The sequence below is a fragment of the Marmota marmota genome, unplaced genomic scaffold (assembly GCF_001458135.2).
Source record: "Marmota marmota marmota unplaced genomic scaffold, marMar, whole genome shotgun sequence".
NCBI classification, from domain to species: domain Eukaryota; kingdom Metazoa; phylum Chordata; class Mammalia; order Rodentia; family Sciuridae; genus Marmota; species Marmota marmota.
In genome coordinates, this window is record NW_026000205.1 from 666137 (window position 1) to 685935 (window position 19799).

At 56.9% G+C, this 19799-nt stretch overlaps 3 protein-coding genes and 1 long non-coding RNA gene across 13 annotated transcripts in view; 2 read left to right on the forward strand and 2 right to left on the reverse strand.

Moving 5' to 3' along the window:
• The first annotated feature begins 6 nt into the window (after positions 1-6).
• LOC107151215 lies at positions 7-1739 on the forward strand. The gene is made up of 2 exons (XR_001504678.2): positions 7-1243; positions 1362-1739. It is a non-coding gene; the product is annotated as an uncharacterized LOC107151215 (long non-coding RNA).
• A 3248-nt stretch (positions 1740-4987) lies between these two features.
• On the reverse strand, positions 4988-10683 carry Emc10 (ER membrane protein complex subunit 10). Of its 5 annotated transcripts, none has more exons than XM_015496462.2 (8): positions 10444-10683; positions 9518-9590; positions 8663-8772; positions 7755-7859; positions 7289-7470; positions 7065-7158; positions 6150-6236; positions 4988-5956 (listed from the first exon to the last, which is right to left on the reverse strand). In XM_015496462.2, exons 1-7 carry the CDS (start codon positions 10609-10611, stop codon positions 6150-6152), a joined length of 819 nt encoding a protein of 272 aa, XP_015351948.1. In that variant the 5' UTR covers positions 10612-10683; the 3' UTR covers positions 4988-5956. The 5 variants fall into 5 exon arrangements, with proteins under 5 accessions (XP_015351948.1, XP_015351950.1, XP_015351946.1 ...); XM_015496464.2 differs by having other exon boundaries at positions 10498-10678; XM_015496460.2 differs by lacking the exon at positions 6150-6236 and having other exon boundaries at positions 10444-10681.
• A 48-nt stretch (positions 10684-10731) lies between these two features.
• Positions 10732-15903, forward strand: Garin5a (golgi associated RAB2 interactor 5A). Of its 6 annotated transcripts, XM_015496467.2 has the most exons (6): positions 10735-10991; positions 11208-11326; positions 11712-11842; positions 15113-15237; positions 15315-15420; positions 15737-15903. In XM_015496467.2, the coding sequence occupies exons 1-5, from the start codon at positions 10949-10951 to the stop codon at positions 15410-15412; spliced, it is 516 nt and encodes a 171-aa protein (XP_015351953.1). In that variant the 5' UTR covers positions 10735-10948; the 3' UTR covers positions 15413-15420; positions 15737-15903. The 6 variants fall into 6 exon arrangements, with proteins under 6 accessions (XP_048646424.1, XP_048646423.1, XP_015351954.1 ...); XM_048790467.1 differs by having other exon boundaries at positions 10732-10991; positions 15210-15237; positions 15315-15818; XM_015496468.2 differs by having other exon boundaries at positions 10734-10991; positions 15113-15398; positions 15710-15903.
• Positions 15904-16337: 434 nt separating this feature from the next.
• Positions 16338-19799, reverse strand: part of Mybpc2 (myosin binding protein C2) — a 20996-nt gene continuing 17534 nt past the window's right edge. The window contains exons 24-27 of the mRNA XM_015496959.2: positions 18936-19095; positions 18654-18790; positions 17204-17390; positions 16338-16453 (exon numbers count right to left, since the gene is read on the reverse strand). Coding sequence (XP_015352445.1) covers positions 16443-16453; positions 17204-17390; positions 18654-18790; positions 18936-19095 — 495 coding nt within the window. The 3' untranslated portion in view covers positions 16338-16442. The remainder of the gene's footprint in view (positions 16454-17203; positions 17391-18653; positions 18791-18935; positions 19096-19799) is intronic.

Below are 19799 nucleotides of genomic sequence, written 5' to 3' on the forward strand. Positions count from 1 at the left end.
CCCCGTGAGGGCCCTGCACTGGGCTCTGCACATCTCCTCCGCCTCCTCCACTGAGCTCGGCGGCTGGGTCAGCCTCCCCTCCGTCTCTTTCTCCTCTTCTCTTTCGTCCCCACCTCCTCCCTCCTTGGCCCGTCTCTTTGGCTTCCCTCTTTCTCATTTCCCCTCAGTCTTCTTCCTTTAGCCCTGGCCGCCCATCGAGACAGGGGGAGGCCTCTGCGGGGATGGGGGTCGCCTTCGCCGGTGCCGCCCGGCCCTGGCGGCCTTGGCTGGGCTGAGCGAGAGTCAGGGTCCCGGACGATGCTGGCGCTGGCGCTGCCTGCGGGCTCCACGGGACCTGCCTCCCTCCGCGCGTCCCCGCTCCCTTCCTCTCCACCGGGGTGCGCCCTGCCCAGGGCCCGCTCCCGGGCCTCTCCCCCATCCCTTCCCTCCCACTCGTCTCTCCGCCTCCCGGGCTCGCTCTCGGGCTCTTCCTCCCCCTCTCCCCAGCAGGCCCAGGGGCCCTGGCGCCTCTTCCTGGCTCAGCTTCGACTTCAGGTGCGCGCGGTCCCTGCAGTCCGTCGCTGCAGCTGCCCTCTCCTCTTTTCTGTTTCTCGCTCCCTTCTTCCCCACCCGTCTCTCCTCCCCACTCCTTCCCCTGACGTTTCCTCTTCTCCCTCGCCCCCTCACGCCAGCCCTCCCGCTGGGCGCGCCCCTCTAGCTGTGCTCCCCTTCTCTTCTATCTTGCACTCTTTCCTCTTTTCTCCCCCTCTCACTTTTATCTCTTTTTCTCTCCTCCTCTTGTCCTTTGAGCTTTATCCTCTCTGAATCTGCCTCCCCTTCCTCTCCCTCTTGCTCCCCACTCTCTCCTTTGGGAGATCCGTAAATCTCCCCACACCCTCTCCCTGCTTTGCTTTGAATCTCTCCCCACCCTCTCAATCCTCCGGAGTCCGGCCTCCTCCAGTCTCAGGGAGGCGCCTGCACTCTCCCTACTCCTCTCCTGCTCGTGCCCTCTCCCTCCCTCCCCTGCCCCAGCACTCAAGGTTCCCAGGCTGAGAAGGAGGTGGCTTCCACCCAGTGCAGGAGGTGGGCCACCAGAGGCAGAGCTGCCAAGCCAGAGCCCAGGAGCTGAAAGAACTTTGTGACGTTTGTTCTCTCTCTTTTCTGTCTGTCCTGGACGCTGGATACCCCCTGGAGAAATCAAGCCCACCCAAAGCCTGGGAAGGAGGAAATGAGGAATGGGACCAGAGACAGAAGCAAGTTGCATGTAAGTGACAGGGCCAGGACTGGGTGGGCCCGTGGGGCAGGCTAGGGATCAGCTCCTGGACTGGAGTTTGAACTTGGTGGGAAGGGGACGAGACCTACTGCTTTGTTCTCCTTCCCAGCACTCCACCCTCTTCTCAGCAGAGAGCACCTCCATGTGGAGGACCTTCCTGGATCTCCTTTTCACCCATGAGAAACAGGCGCCCAGGACTTCAAAAGACCAGCAGCAGTGAGGACGGAGACGCCAGGGAGGACCTGGCCTGAAGGACCAACAGCGCCACCTGCAGGGCACTTCATCCATGCGGGGCCCTCAGTTACCACCTCCTGGCAGCAGATGGAACAGCACCCGTGCTCTATTAGAACTGAGTCTGTCCTCAGGGATAAGGATAATGCCAAGAATGCCTGGGGGAGGTGGGGAGACTGGGTGGGGAGGATAGATTTGCAAAATGCTGCAGAAATAACCACTTTTACTTCCAACATATAAATATCCTGCCCCACAAGCTTCCTGGTATGCCAGCTTACACCCGGACCCTCCCGTGTTGTCAGGGCATCCATTCAAGGAGTCTCTCCTACACCCTGTGACCATGCAGTGGGGACTGCATTATGGGAGAGAAGGGCCTGGGATCTGGCTTACACGGGTTTGCTTGAAAAACTATTTCCAGGGACTGGGCCTAATCGAGTATGTCCCCTTTGTAAAGGGAAGGTAGATGTGAGCCAAGGTGGGGGACCAACAGCTGGAGGCCCAAGAACAAGTCCCTGTTCCTTGCCTTGGAGTCTTCCAAGGGTAAAAAGCCCACAGACTTATTTCCAGAAGCCACAGTGGGGAGCAGTAGTCTTACAATATCCAAAATTTAGCCTTCCACATCCTAAGGCCATGTGCCACACAATTAGTGCTAAAAACAGCCAAATGCCAGTATGAAACCCTAGATTGGAAAGGGGGAGTACTCACATGCCAGGGACCAGAAAAGGGTATTGGAGGGGTGAGGCAGTCCCCTCACTGAGGCCTCACGTCTTAGACCTGAAGCCATGCTGGGGACAGAGTCCAGAAGAGAATGAGGACTGAGCTGGGGCCAGGACCATGGAGCGGAGGAGGGAACATGGCAGAAAGAGGCAGGAGGGATAAGGCTGGGGGTGGGCAGATGAGAACAGTGCCAGAGGTTTGGCCTGGTGATTATCTAACTGATCCCTCAATAAGGGATATGGTATCCCTCAATGCCAGGAGGAGATGGCATTTTGTCCAGTGGATGCTGGGGAGCCACAGGAGGGCTTCAGTAGAGGCAAGCTGTGGTATCAAGCTCCCCATGAGGAGGATGGATGGTGAGTGGGGAAAGCTGGAGGCTGGGAGGCCGAAGAGGATGCTGGGCTGATGGACCAAGAAGATTAGGCTTGAGCTGAGGCTGTGGCCACATAGGAACAGAGAAAAGAGAAGGGACCTGGAGGGGTAGAAGAGTGGAACAGGGTCCTGGGCAGGATCCCAGAGCAACTAAGGGTGGGAAGTGCTGACTTCTTCAGTGCTCCCTAAGGCAGGAGCCAGGAGGCAGGTATGGTCCAGGTGATGTGGATCCCTGGTCACCAAGCCATGCAGCCAACCCACTGGACCCTGCTGAGAAGTGGCAGGGAAACAGTGAATCAGCAGAGTGGCAGCTGGGCACACAAAGCACAGGCTGAACACAGGGTGCCTTGGGGAGCCCTCCATGCCAGCGTGGATCTGAGGTGCGGTGGACCAGCACCTAAGTGGGCCGGGAGAAACCGACCTGTTACCCCACAGCAGCCCAGCCTGCACACGGGCATGGATGCCTGTGGAAGCGCACTCCAGTGCTGCATCTCCAGACACCTGATACAGTTACTGAGCATGTACAATTCAATGACTTCAACCTCCCACTTCCCAAAGTTAGGAGAAAATGAAAGCAAAGTAAACCTGAGTGGAATTCTGGGCTAACCAATAGCGGTATTAATTTTCCAATCCTACTTAGGTTAAGTTTGTACCAGGAACATTGGCCCAAGTGCTATAAACCCCTATCACACCCAGACAGCAACCTGTCAGGTCCCCTCTAATCCTGTGAGGGTTGTTTCTATGCACCCTTAAATAAATCCTGCTCTTATACTCACTCATCCTGGTCTCTGGATTTCATTCTTCAAATAAAATCGAAAGAGCCCGTTGGCATGGCGGGCTCCCCTAGGCACCCTGTGTTCAGCCTGTGCTTTGTGTGCCCAGCTGCCACTCTGCTGATTCACCATTTCCCTGCCACTTCTCAGCAGTGACCAGGTGAGCTGCTGGGTCTGCTGCAACACTAGAGGGTGTGGCCAGCCATTAAGAGCTGCAACACTTCCTAGCTTCAGAGGCTGCAGCTTGTGCAGAACCCACCAGCGCAAATCTTTCCAATTTATGTTGGAGGAAGGGGTGGGTCAAGAGCAACACACTTCTGCAAAACAAGAGCATCTGCTTGTTGATGTAGAGACTGTCTCTAAATCAGTGGTCAGGTCACAAAAACCCCAGGCTGCCCCCTGCCAGGGGAATTGGGGGCAAGAGCCTGGGGTGGGCAGAAGGCTCCTTGCCATGGATCCTAATGTATTGAAGACCCTGGAAACCCTGGTCAGTAAAATAAAACAGTGAACGAGTTCTACAGGGACAAGCAGGAATGGGAAGAGAAATTTAATAAGGACAAAGTCCTGGGGACCTTGAAGAAACTCAGACATCTTCTAGAATACCAGAGTAAGTGCCAGCCTGAGAGCAAGCAAAAGTATTAGAGGAAAAGAATGTGATCAGATATATAAAGATCCCAAAGCCTAATCCATTAAAAACCAGATGGCCGTGCAAACTGCTGTGGGAAGAGGGATGTGCAAATTTGACCAAGGTTAAGAACTGAGTAGTGAAGATTCCCAAAAAGCATCAGTAAAGACTGCTGGGGTAATCTGAGAGACAGAAATCCACATGGAACAGACCTAACAGAGCGTGGTGGCATCATAATCTCTCACCATCAGGGAAAGATGTGGAAGTCAGAGGAACCCTGGGACACCTTTTGTAGTACAGCTACAAAAACTTATTTAAAAGAGGTAACCCCATGGCTGACAGGCACGTGACACAGCAGACCCTTTGTAAATACTGAGAGTATGTAAACTGGACAATGCCTGGGAACTCTCAGGCCTTATGCCAAAGTGCACAGGGGAGGGGTGTGAGCCACTGGAGTGCTGGGAAGGAGTGAGAAGGTGAAGAGCAGGCCCCAGTGAGAACATGCACACCTAAGCCGCCTCCCGGTTGGGCTGAAGTACCAGATATATGAGCTCTAAGAGCAACTCAAACCGCGTGTACGTGCCACCCATGAGCTGGCTGGAGTTCTCCAGAGCCCTTCGCAGGGCTTGCGCACACACTGTTCTGTTTTTGGAAGCACAGGGTTGGAGCAACACATGCCGTTTTGGTTTTTGACGAAGGGCCTGGCAAAGTTGCTGAGGCTGGCCTGGAACTTGTGATCCTCTCACCTCAGCCTCCCAAGCAGCCAGGATTATAGGCATGCACCACCATGCCAGGCTGTGTGATACCATTTTCTAACCTATCAGACCCTGGCCCAGGTTTGAGAAGTCTGCTGGCAAGGATGTGGGGACAAGGCTGGCTGCCTGTGGGCCGGCCTGGGACCTCACCCGAGTTAGGCCTACGTGTGTGGAGCTGGGACAGGAGGGGTTGAATGGCCCCAGTACATCCTTCTGGCAGGGCTTCATAGCAATTATAACGTTATAACGACAACGATGGCCATTTTCTTATTTCTGAATAAATATATTAAGTGAACAGCAGAACTCAAGCCACACTTGGCTGTTGAAAGCTGGGACCTTCAATATAATGCAAACGTTTTTCAACAGACAAGGGGCAACGAACAGCAGAGGCCCAGCAGCCTGTCCAGGTGCTGCACCCTGGGTAAGGTGACCCAGGTAAGACTGAGGAGGGGATTCTATTCACATCACTTGGCCCTGACTCCATTGTCATTTCCTGATTAAACACCACCACTCTTCACACTCAGAAGGCTAGTAGAGGCCTGGAGTCCAGAAGGCCCAGTGCTTCCCCCACAGCCAGGCAGGGTGACAAGGGTGCTGCAAGTGGAACGCAAGGGCACCCACAGCCAGCCACTCCCAACCACGTCCTCAGAGGGGAGACCGTGGAAGGCCAGAGACAGAAACCAAGTGAGGAGGTGCCCTGGGAACCTGGTCGAGGCCAGGCAGGGCAAGAACACCCAGAACAAAGGCACAGAGGCTGGAGAGGACGTGGCATTTTCCCAGACTGCAGGGCTGGGGTGGGGTGGGCCATGGGTTGCAGTGACAGGATTCCCAGAGCTTGGACTCCAGCCTGTGGTTTAAGGGGAGTCCATGAGGCTGAGGTGGGGTCATGGGAAAGGGGGCACAGCAGATGCCCCCTAGTTTGCCACCCCTCTGCTAAAAAGAACAGAGAGGCCCCTGGAGAATATGGGCTCCCCGGGCAGCCTACAGGCCCCCTAGAGAGGGGGCATCTTTCTACCTCCATGGGATGAGGAGACAGGAGGGGGCCAGCAAGTCCTTCTTGGGATGACCAAGGACATGGGAGAATGGGTAAAGGAAGTTCTTGGGTAAAAGGGTGTGCTGCTTACCGGCCACTACCCCCGCTGCCACCCCCACTCCCACCGCCACTCTGGCCCCCGGCGTCTGGTGCTCCTGACATCATGAGGAACAGGACAACAGGAATGATGTACATCCACTGCAGGGCAGAGGGGGACAAACAGAGACAGAAAGGGAAGTAAGTGTGGGTGCCACTCTGCTCAGGGTAGGGAGGGGGTTGGTGTGAGGGGGACCGCGTGAGGGGAGGGGCCCAGGTCCCCTACAGCACTACAGGCAGGGGCAGGGCCGGCGGGGTACAGGAGGGTGGAGGCGGGAAGGGGTCTGGTCCTCACTCAGGCCTCCTGCGGTGGTGGCGCGGGCCCCGGGGCAGCAGGACGCAGGGCCGTAAGCAACACGGCCCCCCCCAGGATGAGGTGCCACTGAGGAGGGAGGGGAGCGCAGGTCAGTGGGCTCCGGGGGCCTCAGGGAAGGGTGTGCCCTCAAGCAAGCAGCAGACAGAGCAGTTGAGCTTCCACCTCTCTGGGCCTCTGTTTCCTGCAGCTGAACTACCCTGACCTGGGAGCTGCTGAGGGCCTCAGGGAAGGTGCTCAGCACTCACAGGCCACCAGCACCCTTCCAACCTGAATAACACTGACCCTGCTGTCACCTACCTTGCCTGGGGGCCTGTGCCATGGGACATGAAAGCTGGATGAAACCAACCTTCTCTAGTAGGGCTTGCTTCTTCAGCACCTCCCCAGCTTCCCGCCCACCTCGGCCTCTAGGCCTCTGACCACAGATCTGCTTCCAGCAGTGCAGGTCCTTCCTTCCTGGGCCCTGGGCCCTTTCCTGGCCACCTTCACCCTTATGTCCCTGAGCAACCCTCCCCAGATCCACCCCTCTCTGCCTTCCTGGGTGCCCCCCTGAAGCCTCCCTCACTCCTCTGAAACCTCCGCCCATCCCTGCCTCTCCATCTTAACAGAAGCCTGCCCCAGCCTGTGCCCTCCACCCACCCCACACTATTTTTCTACCAAATAAGCCTGTGAATACTATGCCCGCGAATCCCTGGCTGGGGCCTTCTGGGCTCCTAGGGCTACTCAACTCTGAACAGTTTCACAAGCTGACACAAGCAGGAGTCCACAGCCCTTGCCCCTGACTCAGCCCAGGTGCCAGAGACAAGCACAGGTCATCTGGCCAGGAGAAGGGAGGCCCAGCCAGCTGGGCAGGACCTGTAGGGAAGAGGGCAGGGAGGGCAGGGGAGCCCCACTCACATATTTGGCAAAAAAGGACTTCTGCTCCTGGGGGTTCTTGGCCTTCTGGGCCTGCTCCATCTCTAGGCGCTCAATGAAGGCTGCTGTTTCTGGACTGGGGAGCAAGTGGAGGGGAAAAAAGTGGGTAAGGAATCCAGGGACCCAGAGACTTGATGCAGCCAGTCAGGATGCCAGCATAGGCAGGAGCAGGACCCTCCCTCCACAACCTCCTTTCAGGTACTCACCCTGGGGCTGTGCCTGGGGGCCGCAGCTGCACAGACGTATTAAACAGCTCCAGGTCCACATCCTCCACCTCATGGCCTCGGCACCCCCCAGGGTGTGTCACCACTGACACACCCACCACATTGCCAGCCACATCCACGTGCAGGGTCAGCTGGTCTGAGAGGTGTGACTCCACCAAGGAGCACTGGGGTGGGGGGGGGGAGACAAGTCAGAGGAGCAGGGAGAGCAGGAGCTACTCTTCCAAGACCTCCTAAGCATCTCTCAAAACCCTCCCTCAAGCTCTCTGCCACTCTTCTGTGAGCCCATGTTCCATGTCCTACTATGATGCCACCCCACCACCAACTGGAGTGATCCCTCCAGAGCAAGGTCAAGTCTCCAACCACCTGCCCTCTGTTGGGCAAGGGGCTTGATGGGGACCAAGGTAGGCAGAGGGAACAAGGATGGGGATAGTCCTTGTAACGAACTCACCGCAGGGACAAAGGAAGAGACATAGCCGCCAGCTTCAGACCCATCAGGGATCCCTGGCTGCCTTGGGACCCGCACCCGGTACAGGCCATTGAGGGCTGCCACATCCTGCAGGTCATGCAGAAGAGGGTGCTAGTGAGAACGATGGTCCACCAGGCCATGAACCCACTGGGCCTGTCCCAGCTTCCCCACCCGGCACACTGCATTCCTGGCCTGGCCCACCCTCGTCTGTCCAGGCTACCCATTCTGGGGGAAAAGCTACCCAGGACAGCAGAGCCCCCAGTTCAGTAGCAGAGTGGGTACCAAGGATATCTGTCCCATGCCTCACTCTCCAGTTCCACTGGAAATAAAATTTTCTTTGGGGGCAGCTGGGACAGTGAACCACAAAGGCACAATGCAGGCAGGCTATCTGGGTCAACCTTGCCCTGCCCTCTTTCACAGGGAGGGCACCCTGGGCACGTGGCTTCCAGAATGAAGCTGATGCTCCCAGCCTCCCTCCTGCAGGGCACAAGTGGGACTGACTGTGCAGAAGAGAAAAGAGCCAGGCCAGGGGGAAGCCCAGCCCATGAGGAGGCCCTGGAGGAACACCCGGTCTAAGGAGGGCCATTCTTGAGGACTTTTCTCCTCACAAGTAAGCCTCCTCCCAAGGGGCCATGAAATGACTGTTATAACTGGAAAGGCAGGAGGAGCCAATCATGGGAACCTGTGGGAGAAGAGGCAGAAGCCTGGACCAAGGCCTTGAGACAGGCACCCCAAAAGGGGCATAGAGGGTAACCAAGGTACCATTCAGCCTGGGCAGCTGCAGGGACAGAGGGCAGGAGGGCAGAAGGGGCACCTGAAGGGAGGGGGGCAGCTGGAAAGGCTCACTGGATGCCCCCCATCCCCAGTCCAGCCTAGGGACCCCACCTCACCCGAAGTCGGCCCCGCTCCTCCTCGCTGAGCTGCCGCTGTGATAAAGACAAGGTGCCATCCTGCTGATTCCAGAGTAGTGAGCCCCGTTTCCGAAAGTGGGCACTGTCATCTGTGGGAAGCTGGGCTCAGTGACCAACACCCTACGCCAGCCCTACTGCATGACAGCTGAATTCATATCTTGGTCTGGCTCTGCCCAAGAGTGACCAGGTGGCTTCTTCATCCTGAGCTGCCAGTCTCCCATCTGCAAACTGGGACACCCCTATCGTGTACTGATCCTGGGACAGTTACATAAGTTCTCTGAGCCTAAATTTTCTCTGGGCTGACCAGGGTCTAGCTCGGGAGGTCTGGGGAGGTGCCCCAGCTTCACTGTAACAAATGCCAACACTCTGGAGCCTCTGACTTCGTTACTAAGCCCTGTGTAGTGCTGACAGCTGGCTCTGGCTTGCCTGTCACAGCTGTTTAAGTGTGAGTTGGTTCCAGTTCTGTCATTCACTGATGCAGGGACCATGTGTTAAGCCTACCCTAAGCCTGTTTCCTTTTCTGAAAAATGGGGCTAATGCTTAAATCCACAACCTGGAAAGACTGTCACGAGGATATCAGACACATCCACAAAGAAGCATCAAATCACTAATGCAGCAAACTTGGCAACTGGTCAGAAAAGCTCCGAAACCATTACTTCAGCACTAAGTCTGGCATTGGTCCTACAGGTCAAGGGTACTTGAAGCTGGTGTTCCATCTCTCTCTCCTCCCTCCCCAGAGCAACACTGTTAATGAACAGGCAGATCACACATTGTAAAGACTGGACTTCACAGGGCACCAGATAAGTGTTGAGAAAACCACATCGCTGGACTCACCGGTCTCAAAGGAGTGCTCCAGCAGCAGTCCCACCGTGCCGCAGCCCTCAGCCTCTCGCCCTTCAGTCCCCACCTGCAAAAGAGAAAGAGGGCCCGAGGTGAGGACTAACTCAAGCTCTCTGCAGGGCAGGACCCACAGGTTCCAGGAATGCCTGGCAGTAGGACTTAAGAAGCCTCACCTTGATGTTCAGGTCCAATTATGCGCATTTCACCAGGACCTTCCATTCATGATTATTCATGACCTGGACTGCCATTCTCAGAAACCAAGACCCTACAGACATGCTTAGGATATACTCTTATTTTCAAGGCAACTACTCCCAGTCACTTTCATGCCTTGCATTATAAATATAGGAAATCCTTCTCCCCGGGGGCTCCTTTGGTTGCTAATATCTAAATGTCCTCGTTTGCACCTTAAAAGTCCCAACAGCCAAGATGCTGCCTAAGTACCGCCCCCACCAAGTACACTCAGGATTCTCCGCCTTTCTCTCTCTAACCCTTCAAATGTCCTCTGCTCTGCACTCTCCACCTCCTCACGCCCCGCTCCTGCGCGACCGGGTATCCTGACGCATATTCAAGAGACTAAACTCCTCTCCAGGCCTTGGAGCAGCCCGCGCGCCTTTGTTTCATTTTGATCACCTTGACGTCTGATTCGCCAGGATTCCATCCTGGCCACACCGCTCCTGCGTGTCCACGAACTGCGGGCCCCTCACGCCCCAGCCGAAGCGAACGTGCCCGACCAGGCCTCCGGCAGCCTGCCTTCCCGTTCACCTCCAAGGCCCCCACAGTCCGCGGCTCTCCCTCCAGGTGGCGGCGGGCTGGTGCCGGGCCTGGCGCCCTCCCACGCCTGCCTCACTCTCCAGGGTTCCTTCACCTCTCATCTTTCCTCTCCACCCTGCCCGGCCTCGTCACCACCTTAATCCACCTACAGTCCCACGACTTCCGTCGGCCTCTCCTGCTCCACGAAGCTGATGGGCACTCACCCCTCGCGCGGCGGCGCCGGCCCGGCAGCCGCTGCCCCGGGCTCGGCTGGGAGCTGCTGCCACCATCAGCAAGAGCAGGAGCAGCCGGGCGGCCCCGGCGCCGGCGGCCGCCATTTCAACGCTTTCCCATCAACCTAGAGGATGTGAACCAAGCACCGCGGAGCACGCTGGGAGCACCCGGCTGCATCCTGACACAACTGCGCCTGCGTCGGCCCCTTGCGCCTGCGCATTGGCGTGCATCCGCAGGCACCAGGGCCTGACGTCATCGGGCTGCCGCCCCTTTATCCGGGTCTCCAGGGCCTGCTTTTCAGGTGACGCCGCCATTCTAGGAACTTCTATGACGTCATCAAATTTGGATTTCTCGTTATGACGTCACAGCGCTCGCAGTTCGTCAGTGTGGTTTTCTACCCCGGCTCCTCCCTTCGCTCCCACCAGGGCTCTGGGCTTTGCGATGAAGCGGGGGTACAATCCTAAGCCAGCCCTTGGTGGAGCAGGTGAGGGGGGACACATGAGATTGGACGAGGGATGGTACGAGGGAGGCGGAGCCAGGCCTGGAGGGGTTGGACCTGGTGAGCACAGAGTAAGGCATGGGATCAGCTTTTCGGAGATACCCCATACCATCGCCTCAGCACTGTGCTGCTCTGGGCCCGACCTTCTGGGGGGTCTGGGCTCAACCTCTTGGCATAGACCCTCAAACTTTGTCCCTCTAGAACGTCCCCTGTTTCCAGCGTATCCCAAGGGACGACCTGGACGGCTCCAACGCCACCTCCTGAGCGGCGAGTTTGACCAGCTGCGGGACTTCCCTATCTTTGAGAGCAACTTCATGCAGGTGTGAAGTCTGGGCACCTCGGCCCAGAGCCTGGGCCCGACCTTCATCCTTCTGTCTTGGGGAACCCCATTTCTGCCATTCCAGCTATTTCCCCATAATCCTTGCACAGTTGTGGACCTCCAGCTGCACCTGTGCCATCTGACCACCTCCCACCCCATATCTCTGGCCCTTTGGCTTGTCTGTGAACTCTGGCCTTGGAGTCCTTTGTCTCAGTTTCCCTGACTTCACACCCTCAGTTCTTGTCTTTAATCCCAAGGTATCTGGCCCCTAGCCCCATGTTTACTCCCTTGGTTTATGACCTTGTATTCTACTAAGATTCCTGACTTCTAGTTCCTTTCCAATGTTCCCCTGTATCTTGCCTCTAATCTCTGATCTCTGGTCCCAGGTGACCCGGTTTGGAGAAGTTGCCAACAAGGTCACCATGGGGGTGGCAGCCTCGAGTCCAGCCCTGGAACTCCCAGACCTCTTGCTGTTGGCTGGCCCTGCCAAGGAGAATGGACGCCTGCAACTCCTCGGGTGACTGTCCCAACTAGGCCTAGACCACTTCCTCCCTCCGCTCGGGGAACCCAGGCCTCTGGCAGCAGCTCCTTTCACCCAGACCACCCAGGAGCACTGGGTGGCTTCAGCCCTCTGGGCAGCTGTACATCCAGGAGAAAGAGGACAGGGCAGTCCACAGGAACCAGAAATCAGAGACTAGACAACAGGGCAGGGACAGTTCTCAGCAACACCCTGCAAAGGTCAGGACAGTGACCATTTATGAAGTGCCTACTACATGCCAGGTGCCCTTGGGCCATGCACATAGCCACATTTTACCTCATATCCTCATGGTGGGGCTCCTTAGTTCCATCCTCCAAAGAAATAAAGTGAGGCTAAGAGAAGGGAACAGTTTCCCAGGGTCCCATGTGGGCCAGGGGTCACATTCCTTGTAATCTCAGATCTCCTAATTCCTGAATCCCACTGCCATGTTACATGCTATACTGCCCCTCAAGGTCTTATTTTTTCATTAAAAAGTAACCCACACTGGGCACCATGGTGCACACTTGTAGTCCCAGTGACTTGGGAGGCTGAGGCAGGAGGATCATGAATTCAACTCTGTCTCAAAATAAAAAATACAAAGGGCTGGGGATGTAGCTCAGTGGTAAAGTGCTCCTGAGTTCAGTCCCCAGTGACACACGTGCACCCGCACACACGCATACAAGGACAAAAGTGACATGGCAGGAGATATACCTTTTCCCATCCTAGGCTCCTCCCCCCAACTCCAGCTGCAAATCCAGAAGCACAGGCTGAGTTTATAGACAGCGCTGCCAGGGACTTTACTTTTTTGACCACATCTCATCTTTAATGAAAGAGATGGCAGGTTGGGGAGAGGAGGAGGGAAGGGAGGGAAGAAAGTAAGGAGTGAAGAATGAAGGGATGTATCTGAGCCTACTGGAGGTTCACAGCCTTTAGTTATCCCCCCACCTAAGTGGAGAACGTTTCACAAAGCACTATCCTGTCACTGTTGTGTTTGTTTTTTTTTTTTTTCAAATATCTTAAATGCTAATTGTGAGCTGGACATGGTGGCACACACCTGTAATCGTAGTGCTCAGGAGGCTGAGGCAGGAGGATCACAAGTTCAATGCTGGTCTCAGCAATTTAGCGAGGCCCTGAGCAACCTGAGACCCTGTCTCAAAATAGAAAAATAAAACGGGCAGGGCATGTGGCTCAGTGGTTAAGTGTCCCTCGGTTCAATCCCTAGCACCAAAAAAGAGCTTATTGGGTCCCCCAGTTGATCTCACCACCCGCCAGGAGATCACCTGCAGTTGGAGAACACTAGCACCGTGCTAAGGGGAGACTTTGACCCTCCATCATCTCCTTCAGCTTCCTAAGCTCCCTGCCCCAAATAGACCACTGAAGGAAAAACAAGCAGCTTGCTCTGCAGACAGGGCCTGGGGACTCACCCTGGGTGCCCAGGGTACAGCCCTGGGCTGTGGCTGACAGGCACATGTGAGTGTTCACCTTTCTGTGCCAGCAGCAGTGTGCACACTGCCTCCTGCTGGGCTCCCTCCTCCGCACTAGACGCTGCCCCCAGGACATACACCCTGAACAAGCTTTTGTCACAATGTGGCAGGGGACGTCCTTGAACCAGTCTGCCTGCAGATGGTCTGGGTTCAATCCTGCCTTTAAGGTTTCTTCACTGGGTTTGGCCAAGCTTCCCATCTGTGCCTCCGTTTCCTCATCTGGAAAGTGGGAATGAGGGGAAGTCACTTCCAGGGCTGTTGGGGGGTAAACTGAGTCGGTGTGAGGTGCAGGAGCAGCACCTGGCAGAGCCAGCCCTCTGTGGAGGCCAGCAGCTCCTCCTCCGTATGGAGGTCCCACTGTGGGACTCTGGTTTTTGTCCACTGACTTTGAGTTACAGCCAGCGAGGCAGGGGACATCTGTGTGGATACGTCTGTGCACTGGGGTGAGGGTGTCTTGTTAGATCAATTCTTGGAGGTCACTGCCAGAACAGAGCTGGATGTGGCTGCCCAGTTGGCATTAAGAATGTTTTGTGGTTATGAACACAGGTCTTGGTCCCAATCTCAGCTGTGTGGCCTGGGCCAAGTTGTCAGCCCCCCAGTGACTGTTTCCTACTCCATCTTGTTGAAATTTCAGTCCAACTGGGGGCCTGAGCAGTTCATTTATTCACATATGTAACAAGTGTCCCTTGAGCACCCGCTAACATCTGCTCAGGATGCAGGGAAAACGGCACTGGAAAAAGCCAGACCAGGTCACTCAGAGCCCTCAGGTCACTCACATTCTATTGACAAGGCAGATAGGATAAAGGGCAATTTGCTGGTCAGGGTATGGTCTGTGAGGAGATAGGGGAGGGCCAAGAGAGGTGTACGAAGATGGACGTGGTTGTATGTAGGCCGGGATCGTAAATTCAATTCTGTTTCAAAATACCACTGTAGCTCAGTGGTAAAGTAGCTTAGTGGTAGATGCTCAGTGGTAAAGACCTCCTTGAGAAGGATTGCCCAAGAGAGAGATGAGGGAGATGAATAGGGGAATCACAGAAATGACTAGAGAAAGAGGGTTTCAGGTGGAGGGAACAGCCTGTGCAAAGGTCCTGGGGAATGTCAGAGCCGGCTGTGTTTATGGACAGAGAGAAAGCTGGTGTGGATGGAGGTGCAGAGATAACAGCAGATCAGATCCCACAGGGTCTTGTGGTCCGTGGTGAGAACTTGGACTTCAGGTGAGCTTTTTGGCGCAGAGTGGAGGTAAAGTGTTAACTGGCGCCCTCTGGCGGCCTCATGGGGAACTGGTTGTAAGCCTGCCAGGCAAAGCCCTGGAATTGAGAAGACTAGGGTGGCCGTGGAGTTAGAGAAGGTTGGATTATGGGTATGTTTTAGAGGTGGAGCCATCAGGATTTGGTGGCACGATAGGATATGGGTATGGAAAAGAAAGTTGAATCAAGGACAACTCCCAGAGCAAGTGTAGGGATGTAGCCAAGACGTGAAGACCCAGAGGGGCAGATTTGGAGAAGGGGAGGCCTTCAGGGATGTGGTTGCTGAACACATCATGGGACCGTGGTCGATCCACTGTCCAAACGGGCATGTCACATAGGCATGTTCGGGTCCGGGGTTCAGGAAGAGGCCCAGGGGAGACAAAAGGGATGGGAGGCTGGAAGGAGGTTGGGATGAGCCTAATTCAACACGCAATGAAAGTAAAACGGAAGCCTCCCGGGCAGAGGGCCGCGGGGGTGGTGGGGGCAGGCTGGACGGTGAGCAGAGCCGCCTGAGCCCGCCCTCCCGCCCGCCGGCGCAGGCTCTTTCCCTTGCAGTTCGTCCAGCTGTTCGTCCACGATGAATGCCGCCGGCAGCTCAAGGTCAAGTTCAGCACTGGCCGTGTCTTCTACCTGCAGCTGCGGGCCCCGCCGGAGACCCGCGACCGTGAGTTCGGCCAGTGGGTGCGGCTGCTCTACCGCCTGCATTTCCACTCGGCTGAGGGAGCTGTGCCGTTCACACAGGAGTACGCGCTGGAGGACGACGGGGGGGAGGAGGACGACGACGACGAGGAGTCGCGGATGGGCGGGGAGGAGGTGAGGGGCGGGGCGCCTGGGTGTGAGAGTCCAGGTGACCCACCCTCTCCTGGTCCTTCGGGGTGTCTGAGTAGAAGACAGCAGGGTGGGGCCGCAGGACCTGCCACTCCCAGCTAGGTGGTCTAGCTTGCTCATGGGTCCAGCGGGAGGGATGCCTGCACCTGAAGAGCTGGGCTCCCACGCCAGATGACCACTCCCAGAAAGGCCGGGACAGGCGAGGAGCAGCCCTCCCAGACCCTGAGGGTGCTGCACGGGCTCCCTGCCTCCCCCACCGCCCAGAGGCCCACCCCACCCCACCCCCCGCAGACGCCCCTGCAGGTCAGAGGCTGAGAGACACTCTCCGCACCCAGCTCCAAGCCACAGAAGTCAGACTTGACCCGCAGGCCTCTGAACTCTGGGGACTGTGATTCTGCCAGCACCCTTCGAGGTCACCCAAAGACCCCGAGATCAAGTACTTTACCTCAGGGCCAATAAATGAATTATAAAGCTTAATAAAGATGGTTCACTTAAGAACTAACCACCACAGGCACTTCGCAGCGGGCACTTCGCAGCCTCCCGGGGTCTCTGGTTAGCCGCGCCAAAGCTCCTTGGGCCATTGTCAAAACCCGGTGCCCACCACTGACACATGGCTCCCTCAGGAGCATGGCCTTCCCGGCTGGGCCTGTGGCTCATTTTCGATTTCTGCAGCTGCGGCTGCGGCCAGCCGGCCTCCCTTGGCTCTTGGTAGCTGGTCCCAGGCTCCTGCATACGGGCTGCACCTCTGCAGCTCCAACCATAAGCCATGGCCTCTGGTTGCCCCCTGAAGTCCCTGCTGCAAGACGGCAGCCCCAGTGCTGGCCTGGTTCACTGTGACTGCCCCACGGTGGTGGCTGCTAGTCCCACATTACCCACCCAGAGAGCTGGGGGACAGGAGGGGGCAGGGGAGCAGATTGAAGGAAAGACACGTGAGAGTCCAAGCAACACTGTCTTGTTGTGTGAGATAAGCAGAGGAGGGGACAGAGGCAGAGCACTCGGGCTGCAGTCAGGCTTGGTCACCTCCACAGGTTGGAGTCGGTTTCACTGCGGCACTGTGGGGACAATGAGAGAGGTGCCTAGATCTCCAGGTGCCTTTGCCAGCTGTGTCCACATGACATGTTCCCGTCCAGCGACTGTCCCTCATTTCCACCCCAGAGTAGGCTGTTCTGCTATAGACAGCTACAGGACTCCCGAGGTCAGGCCATTTTTAAACAGATTCAGTTGGTTAGAAGGGACAGAAAAATGTTGGATGTTGGGGACCCCAGAAGAGCAACAGTCTAGAACAGCAGCTGCCTGGGTGTAGAGAAGTCCCTCTGAGCCCCTGCTGAGGGTCTGCAGTGAGAGTCTTCTCTCTGTTGGATGGTCACCACTGAGTACAGCCCTAAGGGGCCTGGTAGTGTCCTCTGCACTGGCCCCTGACTGGCTCCAGGCCCCAGGCGGGGGAGGTTGGAAGAGTGTTGAAGAGGCACCGTGTGTACTGAGTCCCTCGGGGGCATCTTACGGGCTGTCCCATTCGCTCAGCCCCCAGCGCCTCTCCCCACATAGGCCCAGGCCTGCTGGAGGCCTTGGGGACACTCGCTGGGCTCTCCTTCCTCTCCGCCTCTGTCCTCCTCCCCTTTGGAGAAACCTCACTGAGCTCTGGCCAGGTGGGCAGGCACCCCTCCCTGCCTGCACGGCCCCTTGTTGCCGGCCCAGCCCTGTGCCCAGGGCCTCCCCGGGCCCCAGGCCGGCTCAGGTCTAGCATCACTTGGCACAGAGCCCCAGTCAGGTGGGGTCGGCCCCGGGTGGGGACCCCTCCTCACCTCGGACATCCAGCTTGCACTCAGCCAGTGCCTCCCCCAGCTCATTGAAGGCCCGGCAGGAGTAAGTCCCCGCGTCAAAGGGCGAAGGGCGGCGGATGCTCAGCGTCAGGACCCCCTGGTGGTTGGTCATCAGGAACTTGGGGTCTTCCCTGATTTCCATCTTGTTCTTCATCCAGACCACCTTGGGCTGCCGAGGAGGGAGAAGAGGCCAACTCAGGGTGTGCCCTGGGCCATGGCAGGCGGGCTCAGGAGGCAGGTTTGGTTTCTAATCCTGCTGGGCCACCTCCTTGTCAGTTTCCTTGAACTTCCATTCTCTGACCCTCAGTCTCCTTTTCTGTACCCCACCGCACAGGTAGTGGTGAGGGCTTCCCACTGTCCTCAGCATAGCAGCCCACAGCCTGACGTGACTTGACCCCATTACTCTCTGCCCCCACCCTCCAGGCGCTGGCTGGGTGCTGTTCCCGAAATGACCAGATGTGCTCCATCGGGCCTCCGCACTGACATTCCCTCTTCAGTACTGTCCCTCCTCCTCTCGTCTCTGGTTAGCACCTGCTTGTCCTTCACTCCATTGCTCATGTCACTTCCTGACCCCTGCCCTGGGACAGGGACACTACTCTCTCAGAACTGCCTGCATTTCTTGTCACCCTTTGTAGTTTTACATTATTTGGGTGATTTTGGATCAACCCTCAGTTGATCGTTGATCCCAAACTTCTTGGACAGGAACTTCTTGTCCTATTTGTCTAGCACATAAAAAGCCTTGAAAGACTAAATAGAGCGAATGGAGGCATCGTGTCAGCTCCTGGCAGAAAGGGCTGAGCCGCGGGGGTGGGAGCAGGGGAGGGGACGACGGAGGGAGTGACTGGAGGGGGGCTGACGAATGCCTCCCTGTGAAGGGCCAGATCATAACTATGTCAGGCTTTGTGCCCCCAAGGTCTCTGTCACAACTGCTCAGCTCTGCTGCTGTGGTGCAAAATACAAACGAATGTATGTGGCCCACGTGCCGATAAAACTTAATTGGGAGAAACAGGCAGCAGTCAGCCTTGGCCCCTGAGCTGGAGTCGGCCAGCCCCGGGTCTGCACGGCTTCCTGGAGCTCAGGGCTGCAGGTGTCCATATTTCCCAAAGAGCAGCGGGAAGCCCTGGGGGTTCCTTGCAGATTTAGACCCCCCACCAGGTTTCTGTGTCCAAGGCACCGATGTGTGTCCTTGAGCAGGACAAGAGACCAAGTGGCCTCTCCTCAGGCTGCCAAGACAAGCTGCCCCCTGGAGGTCACACAGCAGAGAAGAGGCAGGGAGATGACTGTCTGACTTGGGCTTTGGCCAGAGGAGGGGAACAGGAAGTGGGTCACAGGGAGTGATTCCCACAGGAAGAGCTGTGGATGGGCCTGGGCTGTGGGGAGAGTCCCCTCGGGGCCCACACAGGGGCACCTGCAGGCCAGCCTGCCCCCACACCTTCGGGTGGCCTCTGACAGCACAGTTGAGAGCCGCGGAGTATCCAGCCACAACCACCCGGTCGATTAGAGGTGTGAGGAACATGGGAGGCGTCCGGAAGTCATGTTCCTTGTACTCGAGGGGTTTGAAGGTGATTCCTGGTGAGAGAGATGCCAGTAAGATGGCCCATCTAGACGGTCCCAGCCCCGGCCAGGGAACAGACTTGGCCATCTCCACCTTGTGGCCAGGTGCCCTCCCTTGGAACCCCAGGGGTAACGGGGCCCCATGAGAGGGTGGCAGCACCTGTCTTGAGGATGCAGGCCGTGTTCTTAGAGACCCCAGGTGAGTCACTGAGGCCACAGATGTTCTCACTGAAAACGCGGAAGTAGTACTCATTGCCCACGATGAGGTCAGACACAGTGCAGCTGGTGTGGCGGTTGTGCTCATAGACGTTGAACCATTCCTAGTGTGGGGACAGGGGACATGGGAACATACACAAGTGGACACAGACACAGGAGGGTCAGGGAGAGTTGAGAAGACCTGTCATTGACAACAGCGCTATTCACCATGGCCATCAAGGGAGACATTAGCAAAATGACAACCCTCATATATTGGAATATTATTCAGCCCTAAAAAGGAGAGAAACAGTGACGAGGGCCACCAGGGTGAACTCTGAAGACACTGAGCTCAGTGAAGAAACCAGACTACTGAAGCCCCAAGTTGATTCCACTCATGTGAAATGTCCAGAGCAGATGAGTCCATTGAGACAGCACGTGGGCAGCCTCTGGGGACTGGTGGGTGAAGTGGGGGCTGCCAATGGGGACGGGTCTCCTTTTGGAGTGATGAGATGCCTTCACACTAGATGGAGGTGGTGGCTGCAGGCCTTGGAAATGTGCTAGAAGCCCCCGGGGGCTCCTGGAACTCTGGGGCCTGGGGTATGGCTTGGTGGAACAGCCCTCGCCTGGCAGGGGTGGGGGTCTCTGGGTTCCATCCCCAGCACCACAAAGGACCAGTCAGTAAAATGGTTACTGCCTAATTCTGTTCTGTGAAGTCTATCTCAATCCAAAAAGAGCTGCATCAAGCCTCAGCCTCGAGGGCCCCCCCCAGCCCCTGCCCCGCCCCCCCACCCCCCACCGCCGCTCCTTCCCCGGCTGAATCGGGACCCCG